At 39.2% G+C, this 22,358-nt stretch overlaps 1 protein-coding gene across 2 annotated transcripts in view; it reads right to left on the bottom strand.

Annotated features, from left to right (window-relative positions):
* LOC107374609 (astrotactin-2) overlaps nt 1–22,358 on the bottom strand; it is a 548,261-nt gene that overhangs the window by 247,222 nt on the left and 278,681 nt on the right. For both annotated transcript variants that reach the window (XM_070552342.1, XM_054744913.2), the window contains exons 8-9: nt 6,245–6,329; nt 1,712–1,786 (exon numbers count right to left, since the gene is read on the bottom strand). In XM_070552342.1, coding sequence (XP_070408443.1) covers nt 1,712–1,786; nt 6,245–6,329 — 160 coding nt within the window. The remainder of the gene's footprint in view (nt 1–1,711; nt 1,787–6,244; nt 6,330–22,358) is intronic.

The following is a 22,358-nucleotide window of genomic DNA, read 5'->3' on the forward strand; positions in this document are numbered from 1 at the left end:
TTTTAAGCAAGAAGGTTTAAAAATCCATACCATAATGCAGATGTTGTAATTCAGCTAATGTCAGTGAGTTTCTATGTAGAGAATTTGTGGTAGCAAATACAATGTTTAGAACTACATTAGAGAGGGGGTGGGGGTGGGGGGGTGGGGGGGGGGGGGGGGGGCGCTAGAGTCTGATATGAACACTTGCCTGTTGGGACCATGCAGGGGGCTGTGACTTGTCACTTTGCAATAATGACAAAACAATTTACAAGCAGTGAAAGAGATTTTTGAGCATGTTGTGGATAGGATACGCTGCTTGAATATGAGGCCCCAAAGATTGGTTCAAGCACCCTACCAGCCTTTAACCCTCCCACTGTCTTTATGGGTGACCCCACGAGGAAAGTTGACCATTGAGCAGGGTTGATGGTTTATCCCTTGAGGTCCACGTGGCAGGGGTGAGGTGGTGCTCACTCCTGCCACATGGACCCAAGGGATAAACCATCAATCCTGCTCAATGGTCAACTTTACTCGCGGGGTCACACCCATTAGGACAGTGGGAGGGTTAAAGGAAATGTGATCTCACCAAACACGAGTACATCTGTAACAAGAATGTGTCATCTTGGAGGCACAGGAACTGATCACTAGAACACTTGGCTTTAATTTTTCACGGCAGTTCCAAACCGCAATGAAAACCATTATGCTTGAACAAAGCCCTGCTGGCAATACCCTGACAAGGATCAAAGAATCCAAACAAAATACTCTCAAAATCTATCTGTCTTGAATAAGATGCTCATTTTCTCACTTTTGCTTAAATCTATTAAAAACTATTTCAGCTTTGCAACTATGAAGCTAACCCCTGCTACTGCAAACCTCCTCTTTTCCCCATCACGAGGACTGACTCAGTCAAGATGAAGAGTCATGCAGTCTTCCATCCTCCTCCTCCTCCTCTACAGCAGTGATTTAGAAACTTTCCAACTTTTAAGGCCAACACAAGCTTCCCCTTCACTGCTGGCACTTTACTCACTGTTTTGTGCTGGTTTGAGGCAAAAATGGTTTTGCTCTGAAAATTGAATGTGTTTGTGTCACTGCTGCCTGCGTGTGTGTATGCTTCTGGATCTCCTGTGTACTGTAGTGCTTTTTAAGAGGCAGTGCACAGAAGCGTGTTGTGCTGTAAACTATTGAGATTCTTATAGAGAACTCTACATGTAGTGCTACCTCTGCAAGGTCAATGTGAAGAAGAATGAGATTATAGTAACAAACATTCCTCCTACCTGCATGGTGGAGGGATGGTGAGCGCAAATGTGCTGAGGATATATCATACCAGCTTGTGTCGCTTCAGAACCTGGCTAGGAAAGAGCACCTGGGTGACTGTTTTTGTCATTGTGCTCCTTTGAGCTTCTTTTATTTCTTGAAAAATGTCAAACATGATGACCCCATCAAGACAGAGGAGTGCAATGAAAATTACAGTAAAAGCATTTGAAAGAGTACCATCCAGAACTGGTCCCAGGGCGATTTTGCACCCAGACAGGGGTGAGACTTCCCTCCAGCATGAGGTGTCTTACCTTATCCATCCAGCTGAATGTATATGCATCTGTCAGCTCCTAATCTGTATGCTCTGTCTCACACAGGCAACTCGTATATGATTTCATGCCAAAAATACAACCGCTGTGTCTACAGTCACAGATGGCCAGCACAAGTCAGGCACTCATATGCACTGAGGCGTAGGACTCACCTGAAGATTCTCTCTGGGGCCTGCTCTCCTGTAACTAGGTCATAGCCTTTCTCCAAGTTCGCATATGGCCAAGGACTAAGGAGAAGACAGAAAAAAAAGGGTCATTCAAGCATGCCGGTGTCATCTAAATAAATAGTTCAGGTGATCGGGATGCTCCGAGAACTTTGACTTCTGCAACAAAAGTCCATCTTGATCTAAAAACAGACTTACCACACGTGGACAAAGTTGTTGGTGCAATTCATTCAATGAAAGAAAACCCCTAAAAACTCACAATGGTCACAGAAAAAACTTGAATCTGACCAAAGGAATAATAAATAAGAGTTATATTAAATCTAACCAATGAAAGCTGGACATTGCTTTTCAACCACGATTCAACATAATTATATTAAAAAAACAAACGTTCAGTTCTGCATCGAGTCACTGACTAGTGTCAGAGTCTTTACAGCAATCCTCATACTAAGCAAGCATGCAGCGACAGTGGAGAGGAAAACTTCCTTTTAGCAGGAAGAAACCTCCAGGGGATCCCGGCTCAGTATAAGCTACCATCCACCACAACTCACTGGAGAGCAGACACATGCACTAAGAGCACTGAACACTTTCACTTTTTAAAATATAAACAAAGGAACAAATGTTCTCTATAGCTCCCCAAGTGTTTGTTACACACTGAAGTTCACTGTTGGCTTTATTTTATTGTCCATTTCAGCACACATCATTTATTGGGGAGAGGATTAAGATGTGAAAAATGGGTAGTGATGTCACCAACATCGGCGATCTCTGATGATGGCTAGAGATCCTCGCTGAAACATGTCAGGTGAAAGAACACATTTTTACTAAATTGTGTTAAAAAAAAGAAGAAAATGAATGTGAAAATTGTTTTTATTTAATTTTTGTCGGAAAGTAAAACAAAAACTTGTGTTTTTGTTTCAAGGCTAAGAGTAAGAGGACATGCACAAAACAAGACTGCTATAACATTGTTTCTGAAAACCTTCCTATTTTCACAGTAATTGAAAAATATTTATTTACTGTTTTTATTTTTTATTTTTTTACCTTGAAGAATGTTTAATAAATCTCAGTATTTCTGGCACAAAACTCTTTGTGATAGATGGAATGTTTGCTTTTAAAACTATGTACAGGTCTAAAGTCCCAGAATGATCTAAATGCAACTTGAACTGAACATTCTACTACAAAAGGCTTGTGATTTGTGTTGGATTGTGGCGATTTTACTTTCATGAATGCTCTTGGCCAGTAATTTAAAAGGTCAGATGCTGTTTTGGAAAGAGTCTACATGATTGTTTTATGTATGCATCAACTTAATAGTCATCGTATGTCTGCAGGCGGTCTCGCTGTTTTCTACAAATCTCTGCTTATGCTGGAACCTTCCTAATAATGCATCCACACAAGTACTTTTTAAGTTAGAAAGGAATTAAGGAAAAAAAAAAACGTCAAAGAGGACACATGGTGCAACTCGCACAATTTGCATCTTTATGTTGCCTTCAGGGTATCTGCCTCGATAAACCCTCCAAACACAGGTAGAAACCATCCACTCATTTTCTGATTTGGTTTCATTTCATTATGTTTCTATCATATGTTTCTATGAGCCATTTGAAACATTCCCATATGTGTAAGGAAAATGATCATAGAACTACCCTTTCACCTAAAGATGCCTAGGGGGCTTCCGCGCTGGACTTGGAGGAGCAGCAACTCTACTCTGAGCCCCTCTGAGCCTATCGGGGATGGGCATGGCCAGTAACAGCTCATTTGTTTTATTATAATATTCTGTGTCATCTGCTTGGACAGATCTCTCATAGAAAAATGTATTTGAATCTGAACGTCCCATCATCCTAGCAGGACTAGTAATGCATGTTATCACTTTCTTTACCAAAACCAACCATAAAATAAGCACTAACTAATTAACTATAAAATGCAACAATCCAGATCCATCAATTGCTCCTTAGCTTGTTAACCCTTTATAGATCCAATGTCCAAATTTATGGTAGACACATCCACTCACATCATAAATGATGTTGGTGTGTCTTTTCACAAACTCTTAGAAGTATTTCACCCAAACAATCATAAGACATCAAGCTCGTCACGGTTTGCGCTACGGCACCAATCCACCAATTGGTGTGGGGCTATAAGGCGCCAAATATGGGTGTGTCTGCAGAGCCAGAAAACTGTTCAGTCTCCTCTCATGTTTATGGTCAGATCTCTAAAACTAACTATGCTAGGTTGATGAAACGCTCACATCACAAGGTTGACTAGTTGTGCTAAACAAGGATATACGTGTTGTAAACGGTAAACTCAAATGAATGTGGTGAAATCTTAGCATGAAAATCAAATCTGCCATAATTTAACAAGTGAAATCAATTATGAATATTTTAGGTAAAATATGCTGTTTTTTTAGACATAATCCTAATAATCATGGCAACAGTAATATTAAAAATTATGATACTGAATATATTTTTCAGTTTTAAATTAAGATTTCTCTGGGAAATGGAGGACAGTAATTGTGCCAACCAATCTCACCATCAGTGATGATGTTGAAAAGAAGGAAGATGATAATGGGGTAGGTCCTCAAATATAAAATATTCTAAAATATTGTAATAATCAATATTTGATGAGAAATAGTATATTTGTTCAATAACTTTTCAACAATATTCAGCAGTAATCTGTTTTCATAAAAATGTACTATATGTTTTAATAATTGTGATATATTCTGTATTTTTAAATAGTTAAATAATGTTCTAAAATTTGCTAGATTATTCTAAAGTATTTTATAATTATTTATATGATTCAAAAATGCTGTTTATTTAATTTGTTCATGTGTTTTATTTTGGGATTTAATTTTTACCAGAACAGAGCCAACATCCATATTTGACCACTTTGTTTTCTACATGAAAATACATATTTTATATTTTTATATATTTTAATATTTTAGAAAATTGTAACAACAATAATACACTTTGGTTACGGACAACAAGAACACCCTGGGGTTGAATTTTTTAAAAATTTAATACTTAAATGAGTGCCCTATAAAGGGTTAAAGGCAGAGTTGGCAGTTTTGCTTGCTTTTAGCACCCCCTAGTGTCCGTTATTAATTCTCTGTGGTCAAAACTAAAGCAAAAATTCTCTCCTTGCTGTGTGTTCACCTTTTCAACATCTAAGTCTAACAGCTGAAATGTCTCCCAGTCTTCATTAGTTTCTACAGGAGTGATTTGTCACTAAATGAAACAAATCAGTTGTGTCCATCATCTAAAACATGTAAGAAAGATGCTGGAACCAGATTGCAGCTTCATTTTTTCTAAATCCCAACAGAGCGGCCCACCAGTCTGAAGCAGCAAATCCAATATTCTGGCCAAAGGGGGTGGTGGAGGTCTGAGTGGAATATAATTAACCCTGTAAAGGGTCATACTAGCACATTCTAGCTCTAGAAAATGATTTTAAAATACAAAAGTGTTGCATAGTTCGGCTTTAAACCAACTTTATCAGCCTGAAATTGAAATTGTGCAATTTTTAAGATCTTATTAGTATCTAACGTCACTGTAGAATTTTGGTCCATCCTTCTTTATTATGCTGCCTCAGTTCACTGAAGCTTTTAACCATGTATTTATGCAGGCCTACTGTTCTCACAAGTTTCCACTGCAATATCTAAACCGGGTTTAGGATCTGACAGGGACATTTAAACATCCTGATTATTTTGTCTTTTCACCACCCTAACATATTTGTTATTTTGCTCGAGGCTTTTATCCTGAAGCTAGAGCCAATTTGTCCAAACTGCCACATATATGGATTCATATTTGGCTCTGCGCAACTTTAGTACTCAGGAGTTCACAGATAGTTTTAATATCACAAGGGTCCCAACTCTGGCAGCAAAACAATCCCATTTTAAAATGAGGAAAAACTGCACAAAGCTTAGTTTTAGGTAGACACAATGTATGTTTAACATAAATGGTCTGCTGAATTAGATCCACCTCTGCAGCTTGCTTGAACAGTGAGAATGAAGTTGTTGACCGGACTGAGGCCAGCGGATGACAAGTGAAGCTGAATTAGAAGTTGTGAGGATTTACTGAGCAAGGTCTGTCAGTGGTAGAGCTTTTGTTTACTTTTTCTGTGACGCTCCTTCAGTTCTGTTATGTACTCCCCTGCTGATGTGTTTAATTACACATTTTGAATCCTCCCTTCTACATTCTTAATACTGTAGACGTGCCTGTTTTTGACAATTCATTAATATATTTTACATGTGCAAGCTTTAGTCCATTAGCGGCAGCTTGATTACATCTTACACTCCTGAAGGGAAACTGTAAGGTGTTTGATAACTTTACATTGATTTTCATTTCATTTTCAATTGATAAACCACAGGAGTGCCCCCCCCCCCCCCCCCCAGAAAAAAGAAAAAAAGTTACATTCTTTTTTTATTTCCACATAAAAAAAGAGCCCCAGTGGAGATGAGGTTAGGCAATTGAGATCCTAGCTGAGGCTGTTAAAGCAGAAGTGCATTTTCAGGTACGAGTGGGATGAGCAGACAGGACTTACCCTTCATTGCGACCCCAGTCACTGCGAACACAGAGGTGCTTATGGACTGGATCAGGGGAATAACCCTCATGACAGCTGCATTCTCCTGTATTACAGAAACCACAAACACAACAGAAAGCACACAGAGACGTGCGTTTATTCGATCTTACTGTGTGATGTCGTTTCAGTTTTAAGTTGGCTGTGCCACTTTGTTCATTATTGGTGTGATGAGCAGTTGCTAAGCTGCATTACTTGACAGCTAACTTTCTTCAAGGTAAAAATGAAGAACATTTAGAGTGGCACTAATCACTTCTGGAACATTCGGAGAAAGTCACTCAAACGTGCAGCAACAAACCCATCACAATACAGCTCTTAGATTTCCCATCAGATTCTTCTAAACAATACACAAGTTCATCATTTTTAACATTTAGTATTCAGTTGGAATTAGGATGTTTATATTGTGTTTATAATTCTAAAGTCTTCCTAAAGTCAGATTATCAGCTGCAGAAGCAAAGACTGTGTCCACTACACTTTTAAATCAATGGCATGGATTCTAACAGAGGTCCTGTCGAAATGTGTGCTTCTTACTTCTGAGTCTTTCATCACTAAGGTGTTTTCAAAGTTTCGTATCTTGTTTCTGAGCTAGGCACTGTACAGATGGTTGGACAGCTTGTACTGCAGTACAAACAGATATTCATCTACGATATTCAGTGCGGGTCAGGTCACTTGCTCTCTGGCCATGCTACCTCCACTGTGTCAGTAGCAGTGTTGGGAACGTTACTTTAAAAAAGTAATTAGTTATAGTTACTGATTACTTTGTCAAAAAAGTAACTCAGTTACTAACTGAGTTACAAGATCATAAAAGTAACTAATTACCAACAAAAGTAACTACTTAGTTACTTTTTCATTAAAGCATGCAAGAATTACTACAATAGTAAAATATAAATGACTAATGACTGAACATAATAAAATGTATGTCCAAATGTTTTATATAAACCTGAATAATTAAAACAAATAGGCACTTAACAGGAGGAACTACTAATAGGAACATTACACTAATCTAGACTATTAAAAGGTCACTGTGTGATATTTAACAAAAACCCAATCAGCTCAAATTTAAAATTGCAAATAGAAGCACCTGTAAAGGTTCCCGAGCCTTTAAATGGTCTCTCAGTCTAGTTAAATTACAGAAATAAATGTAATTTTGCACAGCATTCTAATTTTTACAGCTTCACATAATTGTGTCTTTTTAGTAGCATTTCTGTTGCTGCTAATCTAGTAATGGTTAAATAAATAAATAAATATCCTTTAAAATGACACTAGAAGAGGCACAAGCCTAGGACTTAAATGTACTAACATGGGTCAGACCCAAACACAGAAGAGCTGAAGCTGGGTGGTGAACACACACAGGTAGTTCTAATAACACCTGAGCTCCATGACGTCTGAGACAGATACATCAGTGTTACAGAGGGACTAAAGACATGATCAGAAACAGGTTACAGCTGGATGATCTAGGAAGGTGGAAGATCAGGACGTCTGAGCGGTGAACAGGTGAGCGGACCTTCGGGACGTCCCGCTGTCACGCTAAGGGCACGGCTGCAGACCCACAGATTCGCTGCTGCAGCAACAAATCTGCGAGTCTGCAGCCGTAGACTATTCATCACGTCTTCCTCGTTCTTCACAGGCCATGATGCTCTTAAACATCTGCCTCTTTAGCTCCTGATCAGCTGATGATGACAGCTTCAACACACCGCACTGCTTAACGCACACATTTCCTTACCAGTAACAGGAACAACGTTTTGATAAAAGAAGCGGGTAATTAATTAGTTTGCTTGTTACAGAAAGACATATTTTTTATTAACGCGGTTATTTTAAACGGATTTATTACCGTTGTGTCTACAGAATGCAGTGACTGAGACCGTGAGGGTCTCCGCCCACCCGGCCAATCATCATCGTGTTTGTAAGTGCGTTACCGACACCTCTCTCTCCCCGGCTGCAGCTGAAGTGTGGCGGTCGGAAAGCCTCACACTGTTGCTCAACGTTCGACAAGCACATAGTAACGCACAGCGTTCCGTCCCCAGTAACGGTAACGGCGTTGCAACGGCGGGAAAAGTAATTAATTAGATTATTCCGTTACCTATAAAAGAACGCCGTTAGAAACGCCGTTATACTTAAACGGCGTTACTCCCAACACTGGTCAGTAGACCTAAAATCAGAGATTATGTTCCTAATTTTACTGAACATCATTTAACCCCCAGAGTCCCACAATTGTAATACTTAAACATCACATTTAAAACAAAAACCTTCCCGTTTTATTATTTTTAAAACAATTTTCGTTACAAATAGGTTCTATTGTTCAGTTGTGCATTGGGATTGGATGGAAAATGTGTATTCAGGCCTGTTTATTGGGCTATGAAGTCGTAGAACATGGAAACTTGACTTGGAGAACATCACCTTCCTTTGGACCGGATAAATTAACACTGAAGTAAAATGCATGAAATCTTTACCATCATAAGTCATATGAGTAGATCATGCAGATTTTAAGAAACCATTGAATGTAATGATAATGCATCCTAAAGGATTTACGAACTTTACAGACTGATAATAATTTTGGATTCATTTCCCTTTCTAATTAGAATGGGTTGTGCCCTGGAGATATCTAAGAATATCTTAATTAATTAATAAATCAGTAAATATTCCCATATTTACAGAATTTATTGAAGAATCCAAAAGTAAGTAAAAGCTTACAAACTATTCGTTCACCTCATAACCCCAACACTGCGCATGCCTGATCTCCGTTTCAACAATGTGATCTGCACATGTTGAGCAACGTCTTTCAGAGCAGATCACACTAGTTGACTGTCGCTGGCTGAACGGAGCATCGTGTCGCCTCTCCCTCTCTTCTCTCACAGCGTGCAGGCACGCAGCGGAAAACATGTAAACAAACATGTCTGCTGAACTTTTACACTGTGAAAACTGATGTAAAGTTTTCATCCTACAATGACAATTACGGCGCGGATGACTCTCGTTATTTAATAGGAGTTTTTAAGAAGAAACTCTGGGCGGTGTGAGGAGAGTTTTTAAGAAATACAAACACGTCAAAGACAACACTCGTCTGTTAGAGAGTGAGCAAATCATAGACATGAATATGTAGACACCCCATTGGTGCTGGAGTGCAACAGCGTCACCGCCATGTTGGATGGGTCTCCTCACTCCCCAAAGTCGATACAGAGTGAGCAACTATGCCTCTTTCTGTGCAGCCTACGGTTATATCAGAAGATCTGAGCCTAAATCAGCATTGGCTGATTTTATTTCTACAGGCTTCATCCATCACAGTGGAGCGAGGACTGCAGCTGTTCGTCAGCGCCTTGGCAGTCATGGCGCAAAGAAGCAAGGTAGCAATAGTGACTGAAGTGGCTCCAAAGATACTAAACGTTTATTTAAGGAGCTATTAGAGATTTTATCACCTATCAGGAAGGCAATAAATGGACATGTCCCGTGCTGTGTGCAAAACCTGCCATACCAAGATTAAATACACTGGGAAATCCAACAATTGAAGAAACCACATTAGCATTTCCACCTTGAGTTGCTAACAACATCCGCAGGTGAACCAGCAGACTCTGTGCAGTTAAGGATTGATGTGGCTCTCCCATTAATAAGTCCCAACTCAGAGAAAGGGGAAAAAATAACCCAGGCCGTGCCTTCACTGCAAAAGACATGCAACCGTGTTCTGCCGTCATAAATTAAAAAAAGCAAATATCTGACACCTTCTCGTTATTGATAAACACAAAGCCATTTGCAATAACCAGGACAATTTGATATGTTGGAAATTGGACTGTTGACATGATAATTGTAATTGAATCGAATTGTGAGACTAGTGAAGAATCACACCTGTAGATGACCTGAGAATAATGCGATTAGATGAGGGTGATGAGATTGACTGGCTGACTGGTGCTGTGTCTGAAGAGATGAGGGAGTTGTACTGGTCTGCTGTGGTGAAGAAAGAGCTGAGCCATGAGCAACGCTATTGTTTTACCAGTCGATCTACATTCCTACCCTCACCTGTAATCACAAGCTTTGCATAGTGAGATTGCAGCTGAACTGAGTTTTTTCTCTGCAGGGTTTCTGGGTTCTCACTCAGAAACTCGACCATCGAGGAGGGGCTCAGAATAGGTCTGCTGCTCCTCCATATCGAGAGGAGCTTATTGAGGTGGCTGGGCAGAGGGAAGTCTGGACCTCCCCCACGACCCGACCTCGTATAAACAGATGAATTAGATTAGGATTATGAATAAACTTTGGGATAAAATGAGCTGAGATGGGGATGATTAGGTAAAGGTGAAAAAAGGGGGGTTGGGGGGGGGGGGGGGGAGAAAAACATGGTGTAATCAGTAATGGATGATGCACTGAGATTTCTGGGATTATGTTTGGTAAAATAAGATAATCATGAGAAAGGGGGTTTTAGTTAGGACTACTAGACAGTAATACATAAAAGCTTGAAGAACAGCTTTTGACAAGTTGAGTTTTATTGATGATTTAACTTCGTGAGAACATGAGATTGATAAAATTTTATAGCAAAGGCAAAATAAAACATTTTGACTTGGCAAATTTTTTTATTTTGGGGGGAACCGGCGGTGAGCTCCGGCTCTGGCAGTTAGCCCACGGACTGCTGTGGCTACATTGTGGCTTATCATCACTAGTGTCAGAATGTATGGGTGAATGACTGGTGTGCTGTAAAGCACCCTGGGGGGTGATAAGACTTTAGAAGATACAGGCCATTTACTAGTTCTTATTGGTTTGTCACTCACAATGGAAATCAAAATGTGGCAAAAATGCCATGTAGAAGCACACATTCTCCAGCCATTTTGTTTATTACAAGAATTTTAAACACCAATATTACCTTTTTCATACTACCCTACAACTCCATGTGAATAATTCACTATAAGGTGAAACTGTAAAACGAGCAGTGGTGTACAGACTTCTTTAAAATGCTAAATAACTTTGCCTAAAGGATGACGGGCCTCAAACTCTCCATCCCCCTAATTGTTATTTTTTCTATCTTTCCTTGATTACTTTTTTAAACGAGGTAACCTTTAACACCATAGTTTTTATTGCAGTCATTAAAAATCCCTTCTCGTTTAGCTCAAACACATAAAATATCCTCAAAGAAATAAAATATATATTTGGGTGCCTTTCTCTTACTCAAGTAATAAAGTGTGAATTTTTATGGTGTTTTGCCTTCAAACAAGTCAACACAAAGCAGCTGGTTTTATTTATTCTGGGTACAGTGCTTATATATTGGTTCATTTAGTTCTCAGTGACTTAAGATTTCACAACAATATTTATCAGTTTAAAGGGAACACGCAGCCTTTATGCGTCTTTCTCAGCAGGCCCCAGACATTTGGAGGGAAAAGTGCTGCATTTTTCATGTGTATCCACCTGCCTTTCTTCTTGTGTTCACACGTGAACAGAGCTGCTTCACAATTTATTTATTTTTAACAAATTGTTACTTTATATTCAACTGTCTTTTAAGAGTGTGTAGGAACATATTCATCTATCCATGGAGTCTAGATGTTTTCAAAGGTTTGTTTTCAAAAATTATAGTCCTCACATTATTTTTTCTCAGTGGTCATCAATGTGAAACTTTATAGAGGAAGTTCACTAAGAAACGTAGGACACGTATTCTTTTTCCCAAGAAGAAGCTACACTGGTTAGAAAACAGAAGGCATTGTGCTATTATTGATTATGGTGGGCTTCTGCAACAATGCTTAGTCATTTATGTACAGATCTCGATGCATCAATATTAAGACTGATTTTCTCAGCACTAATTTCATCACTATGTCGTTGTTGTCTTCATCTGATAATTTTCAATCACCTATCTCGTTTAATACGAGTATTTTTTTGCATTTCATTATTCTTATCTCATCTAATTACTAATTTTTAATAACATTTATTGACCTTGTAGCAGAGTCATACGTGCTCATTTTTTAAATTAATCAATTTAATTCATCTCATTAATTTTCATTTTAAAAATTGTATTAGATAATCTCATCATTAATCTCTTTCTGTTAATTTTGTTCATCTTATTTATATATGTATATATTTTATTTTAATAATCCAATCTCTCATTAATCTAGTAAGTTCAATTATGCCATCTGACAAAGCTCATATTTACTTTTACAAAATTAAAAAGACACCTTGGTATATATATTTTTGAATTTAAAAGATAAATACATGACTGATTTTGGTTTAAACACACAGTATCTCTAAGGTTTATTAAGAACAGCTACAAGCACGGGCTACCCTGTTTCTTCCATCTTTTCCACCTTGTTTCAGAAAAGGTGCAGAGTTGCCTGGAAGCACATTCTCCTGGCAGTTAAAAAAACACACCTTGCAAGTAATCAGTGAAGTGTAGCTCCTTCCTTTATGGGAGTACATTTAGGTCAAGATCAGACAATTAATAAGAAGATTTATGTCTGGCTGATTGCAAAGTCTACTGAGTTAACCTTTTGATTGTGTTTTGTGTGTCTGGAGAAAAAAACCCAGATATTGTTCTGGAACATTTAAAGAACACTGTGCTTAAAAAGCAAAGCTGTTACTATTATTTATCCAGTTCTAAAAGTGAATATGCAACAAATAAGCTTAACAGGGAGAAGCTGTGCAGAGTTAGGTAATAAAAGGTCCACTATAAAGATTAATCTGGCAACACACTGAATTACATCTGAATGTCACCCATCCACTGTGACAACTCCACTTCCTTTACACTTCCTGTTTGCTATCATTATCCACACATTCTGAGGAGATACCAGCCAAATGAACGAAATCCAAGCCCACAATGTGTTCAACAGAAACTTTTTTCCTGGCATCAGATTTTATTTAAATAATGAGAAAATGCTGTCCAATTTCCTTCCTCTATTTTTTGACACATTAACAGTTAGTTCATTCAGAGCTGCACAATTGTTATAATGAAATTTAATATTTTGGTATTGAAATGTTTTGTTTTCTTTTCTGCCCTTGACAAAAACACACACCATCACTTCTTTTGACAAATGAAATGAACTAAACGCACGTTTTAGGAGATTACAAAGGCCATACGTGTCATGAGTTTAGATGGTTAAGGACTTGAATGCAGGCAGAAAAACGCCAGAAGCATGAGTAAACTGTAAACGGATTTAATTAAGGTAACTGACACACAACAAACTAGAGAACACAGAACACTGGGAAGACCGAACCACAGGGAAGGTAAGGCAACAAACATGCATCAATGACAATGAGTGTGAGAGCGTAAATACATGGAGGGAGGTGACGGGAGATGAGGAACAGGTGTGCTGATTACTAATAAGGAGCAGTAGTGCACAGTAACCAAGGGAACTGAGGGGAAACCAAAACAAATGAGGATGAAGGGACAAAATAAACATTATAAAACATATAGCTGAGCTGCTGAAAGATACCAGGAAGTCTAATCCAGAAACAATGACTTGAGGTTAATTATCTAAAGGCCCTTATCCAGTCCAACATGGTGGCAAAACAAGCATAAAGCCAGACAGCACACTCTGATATACTTCACAAACACTGAAGCATTACCAATAAATGTACTGCCCATTATGAACCCATTTACGCCTCTCTCTTAGCTCAACCGGTACTGAATTTTAATTCAAGAAGAAAAAAGGAGTTAAGCGGTGAGCAATTCATTGAGGAGAGCTGCATTGGGTGATTTTCACATTTCAAGGTTCACGGTGTTGGCAGAGTTATTTTTGGACTGATGCCTGTTTTTTTGTGTGCTTGTAATAATATCTTCAGGAAGAGAAAAAGAGAAACCATCCATCCATAGTCTGAACCCGCTTTGTCCGCATGGGGGGTGGGGGTGGGTGGGGGGGGGGGGGGGCTATCTCCAGCAGTCAATGGGCAATCAGGCAGGGTATACCCTGGACAGAGTCAGTCCATCGTAGGGCAACACAGACACACAGGATAAACACACACACACACACACACACACACACACACACACACACGCGCGCACGCGCACACACACACACACACACGCACGCGCACACACTCACGCGCGCGCACACGCACGCACACACACACACACACACACACACACACACACACACACAGACCTAAGGACAATTTAGACAGACCAATTTACCTAACAGTAATGTTTTTGGACTGTGGGAGGAAGAAGGAGTACCCGGAGAGAACCCACGCATACACAGGGAGAACATGCAAGCTCCATGCAGAAAGATCCCAGGCCGGGAAGCGGACCCAGGACCTTCTTGCTGCAAGGCAACAGCTCTAACCACCGCGCCACTGCGCAGCCTGAAGAGAAACCATTCTAACCTTAAGACCTTGAGCTGATTCAATATGTGATTTCTCCCAAGAATGTGTGTATATGTGGGCATTAAATAAGACTCCCTGTACAGTCAGAATGGAAAGCCAAAGCAGAAGATCTGTTCAGTTGAGTTTTATTTGCATTGCACCAATTCAGAACCAGTCATCATCATCTTGACCCATGCTGTCCACTTAACTTTGGTCCAACTAAAAATAAGCATCACCCACCCAGTTAAAGCCAATTATCACACTTTAGCTACTTCATCCCAAATAACTCCAGCCAAAACCAAGCCAACTCAATCTAATTAAGTGCTTTCCAATTAAATTATAATCCAAATCATATCAGTACACACGGGTTTGTTCAAAGAATGTTCAAGTAAAGAATCAAACTGAATCACATCTTCACTTGAGTTGAATTCTCCATTCTGAACATGTAATGGGGAATGGGTGGCAGCAGAGAGGAGAAATCCTTTATGACCAGGAAGAATCCTCAAGAAGAGGCAGACTCGATAAGGACCACTGTCTGCCTCAAGTAGCTGAAGAGGGAGGATAGTAGCCTGGCCTGCCAGACTCGTCCTCTGTTTAATTCTGGACAGAGAGAGTCTGGTAATTCACAGGCAGGGGCACATGAGGGACGGGACTAGGCAGCTCAAAAGTAACCAATCAGAAAAAAGACGGAAATGCCGACTGTATCATGAAACACTGTGGTTTTTTAGCTGTAGTTAAAAAAAGGCGTCTGGCAACGGCGCAAACATCTTTTATTTTTAAACCGGGGCTCGAATTGCAACCTTCCGATTCTGGGCCGAGCACTTGACTCCTGTGCCACTGTCGCCAAATGCTGACTCCCACCGTCTGAATGTTGCAGAAGAATCTGAGACTCATCAGACCAGGAAACATTTTTCCAATCTTCTATTGTCCAATTTCGGTGAGGCTGTGTGAATTGTAGCCTCAGTTCCTGTTCTTGGCTGGCACGAGTGGCACCCAGTGTGCCCTTCTGCTGCTGAAGCCCAACTGCCTCTAGGTTCAACGTGTTGTGCATTCACAGATGCTCTTCTGCATACCTTGGTTGTAACAAATGGTTATTTGAGTTACTGTTGCCTTTCTATTAGCTCGAACCAGTCCAGCCATTCTCCTCTGATCTCTGGCATCAACAAGGCATTTTCGCCCACAGAACTGCCGCCCACTGGAAGTTTTCTCTTTCTCGATGTGTTTTCCATTCTCTGCAAACTCTCGAGATGGCTGTGTGTGAAAATCCCAGAAGATCAGCATTTTCTGAAACAGTCAGACCAGCTCGTCTGACACCAACAACCATGCTGCTTTCAAAGTCACTTAAATGGGAATGGAAAGTCTGGGCCTCTTTGCTTAGGCTTCTGCACCTTCAGCCTGACCTCAGATAAGTGGAAGACAATGGATGTATAGATGTATGTATGGATGGAGGACTTGATACAGCCCTCAAAGGATGCAGCAATAATGGATTTAAAATAATAGTACAGCTTGATCCTGTGCAGGGTCACAGTTAGCAGTAGGGCCTGCACGACTTTATTTTTTTTAAAGTCGACAGTCAAGTAATGAAAGTCGAGTCGACTTCGACTAGTCGTTGATGACGTCATACGCCGGAAGCGGCGGGGGGGTCGGTCGGTAGGTTCGCTGGAATTTTTTGACAATTAAAATTGCGCCCACATTTTCTAAGTTAAACACATCTCTTTTAACAACGGTAGTTTCTGCATCCTACTTCAGCCCTCTCCCCCCTCCCCCTGCGCAGCAGCCGCAAACTCACTGATGCGCCTGCAGCCTCTCGGAGTTCCTGCTGCTCTAAACATTAAAATAATTATTTCATTTTCTGTTCCTCACTTCTGATTACCTTCAATGGTGTCTGTTTGTTGCAACCAGCAGGTACAAAAACTAACTTGTTTATATTTGACTATTTTTCTGTCCTGCCTGTTTATTATCTTCCTGCATCTCCTCTCAATCCTAAAGAGAAACTGCTACCTGGGTTCATATATATTCACCTTATGAGTTACCTTTGAACTGCAGTTCTAAAAGATCTACCGACCGCAAAAACAGCGGAGTGCCGCTGCTCGCCGGCCGACTACAACGGGACCGTTTTTGCTGCGGAGTTCGTGCCGGAGCGGAGCGGAGCGGAGATAGTGGAATCTTGGGGGCGCGTCACCGGAGGACAACAGGTGATGCGCATCGCTCCGCAGCAGCGAAATGCATCAGGCACAAATAACAGACAGAAAACATGAAAGGAAATGAGCTGACATGAACGATCGCGTGTTTAATTTGTTTTTGAGGTGGTGACACCTGATTTGGCGGTGTTCAGGACGCAATGTCTGGAGCGCACGTCAGTGATCAGAGCTTTGCATGCACAAACTGGTTAAGATTAGGATGGGGGTGAGGGGAAGGTTAAATTGCAATAGCGAAAAGGTCACAGTTTGGTCAAATGTCCGTTTTACCGCCGGTGTCAGTACCGCACAGCGTGTCGCCTCCGCCTTGATCCAGACGCGCAGGGGCTCGTCACCTGCTGTCTTTTCCGAGGACTGCATCTTGTCAGTCATTATCACGTGACAGCGACTAGTTGATGACAGGCATAAAAGAGCCGTGAAATCGACTAGTCGACTAGTCGACTATTTCGTACAACCCCTAGTTAGCAGTGCCTTGAATATGTGCAGATGGTAAAATCTGATGACTGTTTTATGCTGTTTTTTGTTACATAAACACAATTTATGTGTGCAAGGCTGCAAGTCCTAAAAAGAGTAGGCACAATTTGGCAAAAGTACAGCTTGTTCAGCGCTTGTCTACTTAAAAAGATATGATGAATTAGAATTAGGAATGAACTTTGGTTACAAACTTATACATACAAACATACATATTTTTATAACAAACAAACAAAAATAAATAAATAAATAAACAAAGTACAATTAAATTCCAAATTTATAACAAGAGTATTTTTTCACCCAACAATATTTATAACATTATGAGCTTCACTATTATGGTCAGCAAGGGACCAAGCAGACAACAGAAACAGTTGCCTCAGACCAATCTATTGACCTCCATGATGGCAACTGTATTATAGAATGACGGTGAGGGCAGAAATGATTGATTATCCAGTCACAGAGATACAGTGGCAGGTAGTCAACAGTGACTGTCTATCAGCATGACACTGAGGCATGATGGTGGGGTGCCTGATGGAGATAACGAACTGAAAACAGCCTGCTGCTTGGGATTACCACAGAGGCAGCACATGATAATTCAGTAGGACCAAAAACCTTCTACACGGATTCTAAATCTCAACTGTGTGAACGAAAATGGGACTGGGAGAGTGTAAAGGTATCAAGCATAGCAACGGTAGCCGACAGCAGAGTATAGCCAGAAGAAAACTGGCAACAAACAAATCTCTCTCTGCAACCACCCAACTCAGCACATCAACACCCCTCAGTCAAAACAGCAATGTATTAATATTAGAGGCCTATCAATCCATCCACCCTTCCATTTTCTGTACCCGCTAGTCCACATAGGCTCATGGGGGACTTGTGCCTATCTCCAGCAGTCATCAAGCCAAGAGACAGGGTACACCCTGGACAGATTGCCAGTCCATCACAGGGCAACACAGAGACACAGGACAGACAACCATGCACACACTCACACCTAAGGACAAATCAGAGAGACCAATCAACCTGACAGTCATGTTGAGAACACACACATGTGCAGGGAGAACATGCAAACTCCTTGCAGAAAGTCTTCAGGCCTAGATATGAACCCAGGACGTTCTTGCTTCAAGGCAACAGCGCTAACTGCTGCACAGTCTAGGCCCAGTAATAATACATAAACTTAAGAAATGCAATGCACCCTAAATCATATTGTTGTAACACCATTTAACTGGCTCTTGAGCCCAAGTATACCTCAGTAGCAAACTATCCATGTTCGGAAAAAAAAAGATTTAGAAACAAAAGTCGAGACATTGGAATAGATACAGAAACTTTGGTAGTACATTCATGTTAAATGTGTTTATCCTCCCTCCCAAGGACCGGGGCAAAGATTCCAACCGGGAAATATTGATTGATTGATTGACTGATTGATTGATTGATTGACTGATTGACTGAAACATTTATCTGAACATAAGACAAAATATTTGTACATACATACATGCATGCATACATACATACATATATATATATATACATATATATATATATATATATATATATATATATATATATACATATATACATATTAAAAAAAAAAATATATATATATATATATATACATATATAGTTGTAATTTAAAGACCTTTTTGAGACTAATTATGATCCTTTATTGGCTAATCTTAGACTAAATATTTGCCAAATGCTCTCATTAGTAGCTGCATATATATATATATATATATATACATATATACATACATATATATATATATATACATATATACATACATATATATATATATATATATAACTTTAACTTTATATATATATATATATATATATATATATATATATATATATATATATGCAGCTACTAATGAGAGCATTTTGCAAATATTTAGTCTAAGATTAGCCAATAAAGGATTATAATTTGTCTCAAAAAGGTCTTTAAATTACAACTGATCCAAATACCTAAATCCTTTAATTTGTTTGGGCTCATTTCAAATGGAATGGAGCCAGTGAGCTGTTGCTTCCAAAAGAGTTATGGTTAAGAGTTGTTTTATTGTTTCCGTGGTGCTGCTATGGCCATAATATTGTCAGTGTTCAGTGTTCGAGTGGTGTTTTTGTGTGGAAAATGATTCAGGCAACTCATAAAAGTGTTCAAGTAGCCCATTTTTTAAATTAGTTAAGGGAAAACAAGTAAATACACCTGTAAACAATTCTTACCTTTAGCAGACTTTTGCATGCTCTTTATTACAGGGCATTGAGAGTGTTTAAACAAGAGAGAAGGTGCGAAAATGTTAATGCTGTCTCAGAAATGTGTTTGGTGTGTGGTGAGGGATTTTACAGCCAACAAATACATTAATTATACAAATAAAGCTAGCTACTTTATGGATTTTGCCAATTAGAGTTTTTTTTTATGTAAACTCCACAATAAACGAGGGACCACTGCACCAGAAAGACGGTCTGAAATATATAAAAACACATCATCGGCATAAAGAGAAACTTTATGAGTAGATCTCAGACGTGAGATGCCACTGATATCTGAGTTTCGCCTTATGGAAATAGCCAAAGGCTCAATAGCATCTGGAAACGGGAAGCAACGGTGGGCATTATAAGTGAGCATAAGGTAATTTTTTTTTGTTAGTCAAAAGCATGGAAATAACAGCTTTATTCATAGTTGGTGGAAGTGACCAGTGTGACAGTCATCATATTTTATAATTACAGAACTGAATTTGTTTTGTTTATTTCTGTTAACTTTTTAAAACTAGTAAATAATTTGATTGTCCTCTTAGAAAGCAGATGTTATTGTTTATACATACCAGTATAACCTAAAAATAATATATTTTACCCTAAGTCTTAAGCACACAAGACTTCTGAAGAAGCTGTAAATAGTAGAACCAATACTGGAGGTGGATGAGATATGCTATGAATTCACTCATCTCTATAATGTTCTTAATTTCCTAAAAACACAGGCATGAGTCCTGCACGTGAGTAGACTGATTATGTCAGATTTATGTAATTAAAACCCCCTCAAACTGTGAACATCTCATTTCCTAATAACAAAACGCTAAGCAGTGTACAATCTACAAAAGGTGAACTGAGAACAGAACTGAAAATTCAAAATGTCTTCTATTCCCAGTCTACAAGAACTCCACATGTTTTGCACTTCACTATGCACGATGATGTACTCTGTAACAATTTCCAAACTTAACCCAGATGCTAAAAGAGTAGCAAATGGGCAATTGTTTTTGCCACTGAGTGCGCTGTCATTCATGCAGGAGGACAATTACAGCAACAAAAATCTCTTTTGAAGAGTGGCCTTAATTTGGCACCTCGATGGGCTTCAATTGACTAAGGTGAACCAAAATACTTGAGGCCAATTACTGATGAAATAATCTTCCTGATGAAAAGGAGAGATGAAAAGAGAAAGAAATGGACAGTCAACAAGGTAAAATGGAAAAATAAAAAACAGACAGGATTGTTGAATGCAGTGAGGTGAATAACAGTCCATAATGGTTTGACATCGCAGGATCTGATGTCAGCAGAACGGACGAACACACGGGTGCTAATTCCATCTTTGGCATCTACATTATGTCCTTGCCTCTAATACATTATCCATCAGCCCTCAATATGCCCTTGACTTGGGTTACATAAATTTCACATACATTACAGATGTAATCCAGCCTAATAAGCTTAGACTTTATCCAGTTGGGCAGAGGAAACACAGGGGAATTACACCACTCAAGGTAAGATAAATATCATTAAGCTGCATGCTCAGCTTTTAGTGCGACAGTTTTAATGTCACCGGGAAAAACATAAAAAAAGTATGTGCTGATCGTGTACATACGGCAGCTGGTGATTATTTACACAGACGAGACAAAAGAGCCTGAGAGCTTGTGCTTACACCTTGTAAATTTTGGAGTCTGCACTCTGACCTTTAATCCTACAGAGGAGTGTTATATAAGCATGCTGCAGAAAAGTAAACTTATATGCAAGCTCACCTTGACTTTACATTACACATTACTGTCCATTTAAATAAACATCCTAATATGCAGTTTCTATAGATATTTACCTAAATCCCACTGGTGTGAAAAGATACTTCTCACACCAAGCCAGTGACCCGATGTACTGACATTATTTTTCAGGGAAAACAAACACACTCCTCTGTACATCCTTTTAGATCCCATAATAGGCATTGAAAGCATTTGTACTATAGGCACAACAATTTGTTTTGCATCTAGCACAGCACTTCTATACCTCATAATGGTTGGATTAACTGACACCACCCCGCCTGGTTTCTCTGTACTGAAGACGTGCTACGCGACCAGAATGGGAAATTTTCCACTCTGTCTTTTGCACAAAAGTTTAGAAAACTCTCTCCAGAATGCTACAAATCCTCACAGCTGTTTTAAAGCAATTATATCTCAACATGTGGGAACATGCAAGGCAGGTGGGGAATTTAAATCAGCAAAAAGTGTTTAATTTTTTTAGGATTTTTCAGATGTTCTAGGCATGATGATCTATAAACCTAAATTAGATACTTTTATTCACCCTGTGTGTTTTATGTTGTCTATTGGTTCCTACTTATGTATTGATTCTGCTTTCCTTCGTCTGTGTGGACCAGCTGACCGGCTGGTAAATATTTGATCTAATTAGGCCATTCACTTGTTAGTGCAAAACCATAAAGTAATTCTATAAAGAGAAACATGTTGATAGCAGAATATGTGCACAATGGGCGATCTTTATAATGTGATAAATCACGTGTCAGGTTTAAGAATCATATTACGATCATTTATTTTACTTAAACTAGTTTAACTTGATCTCATTAAAGCTAAAAAAGTAGAACCATGAATGTTTAAAGTCTATTTATTCAGTTTCTTTTACTAACAAAAATATTCTGTGTTCAAAAGATTAGGTTGATCATTTTCACTTTTTAAATGTCACTGTCGTGGAAACAATCTGCTTGTATTGAACCAAAGGGTCAATTTTCCCCATCTAATTGACCACAAGATAACCTTTCATCCACAGACATAAACCCACTATCTATCTGGCATCCAAATCCAGAAAGTTCTGCTCAGTTCTTGTTTACATACAAGAAGACATAAAAAAAAAAATCACTCAAGGCCTCTTGCAGACTGCAGCATTCCTCACTCTGAAAA

The sequence above is a fragment of the Nothobranchius furzeri genome, chromosome 6 (genome assembly GCF_043380555.1).
Source record: "Nothobranchius furzeri strain GRZ-AD chromosome 6, NfurGRZ-RIMD1, whole genome shotgun sequence".
Taxonomy (NCBI): domain Eukaryota; kingdom Metazoa; phylum Chordata; class Actinopteri; order Cyprinodontiformes; family Nothobranchiidae; genus Nothobranchius; species Nothobranchius furzeri.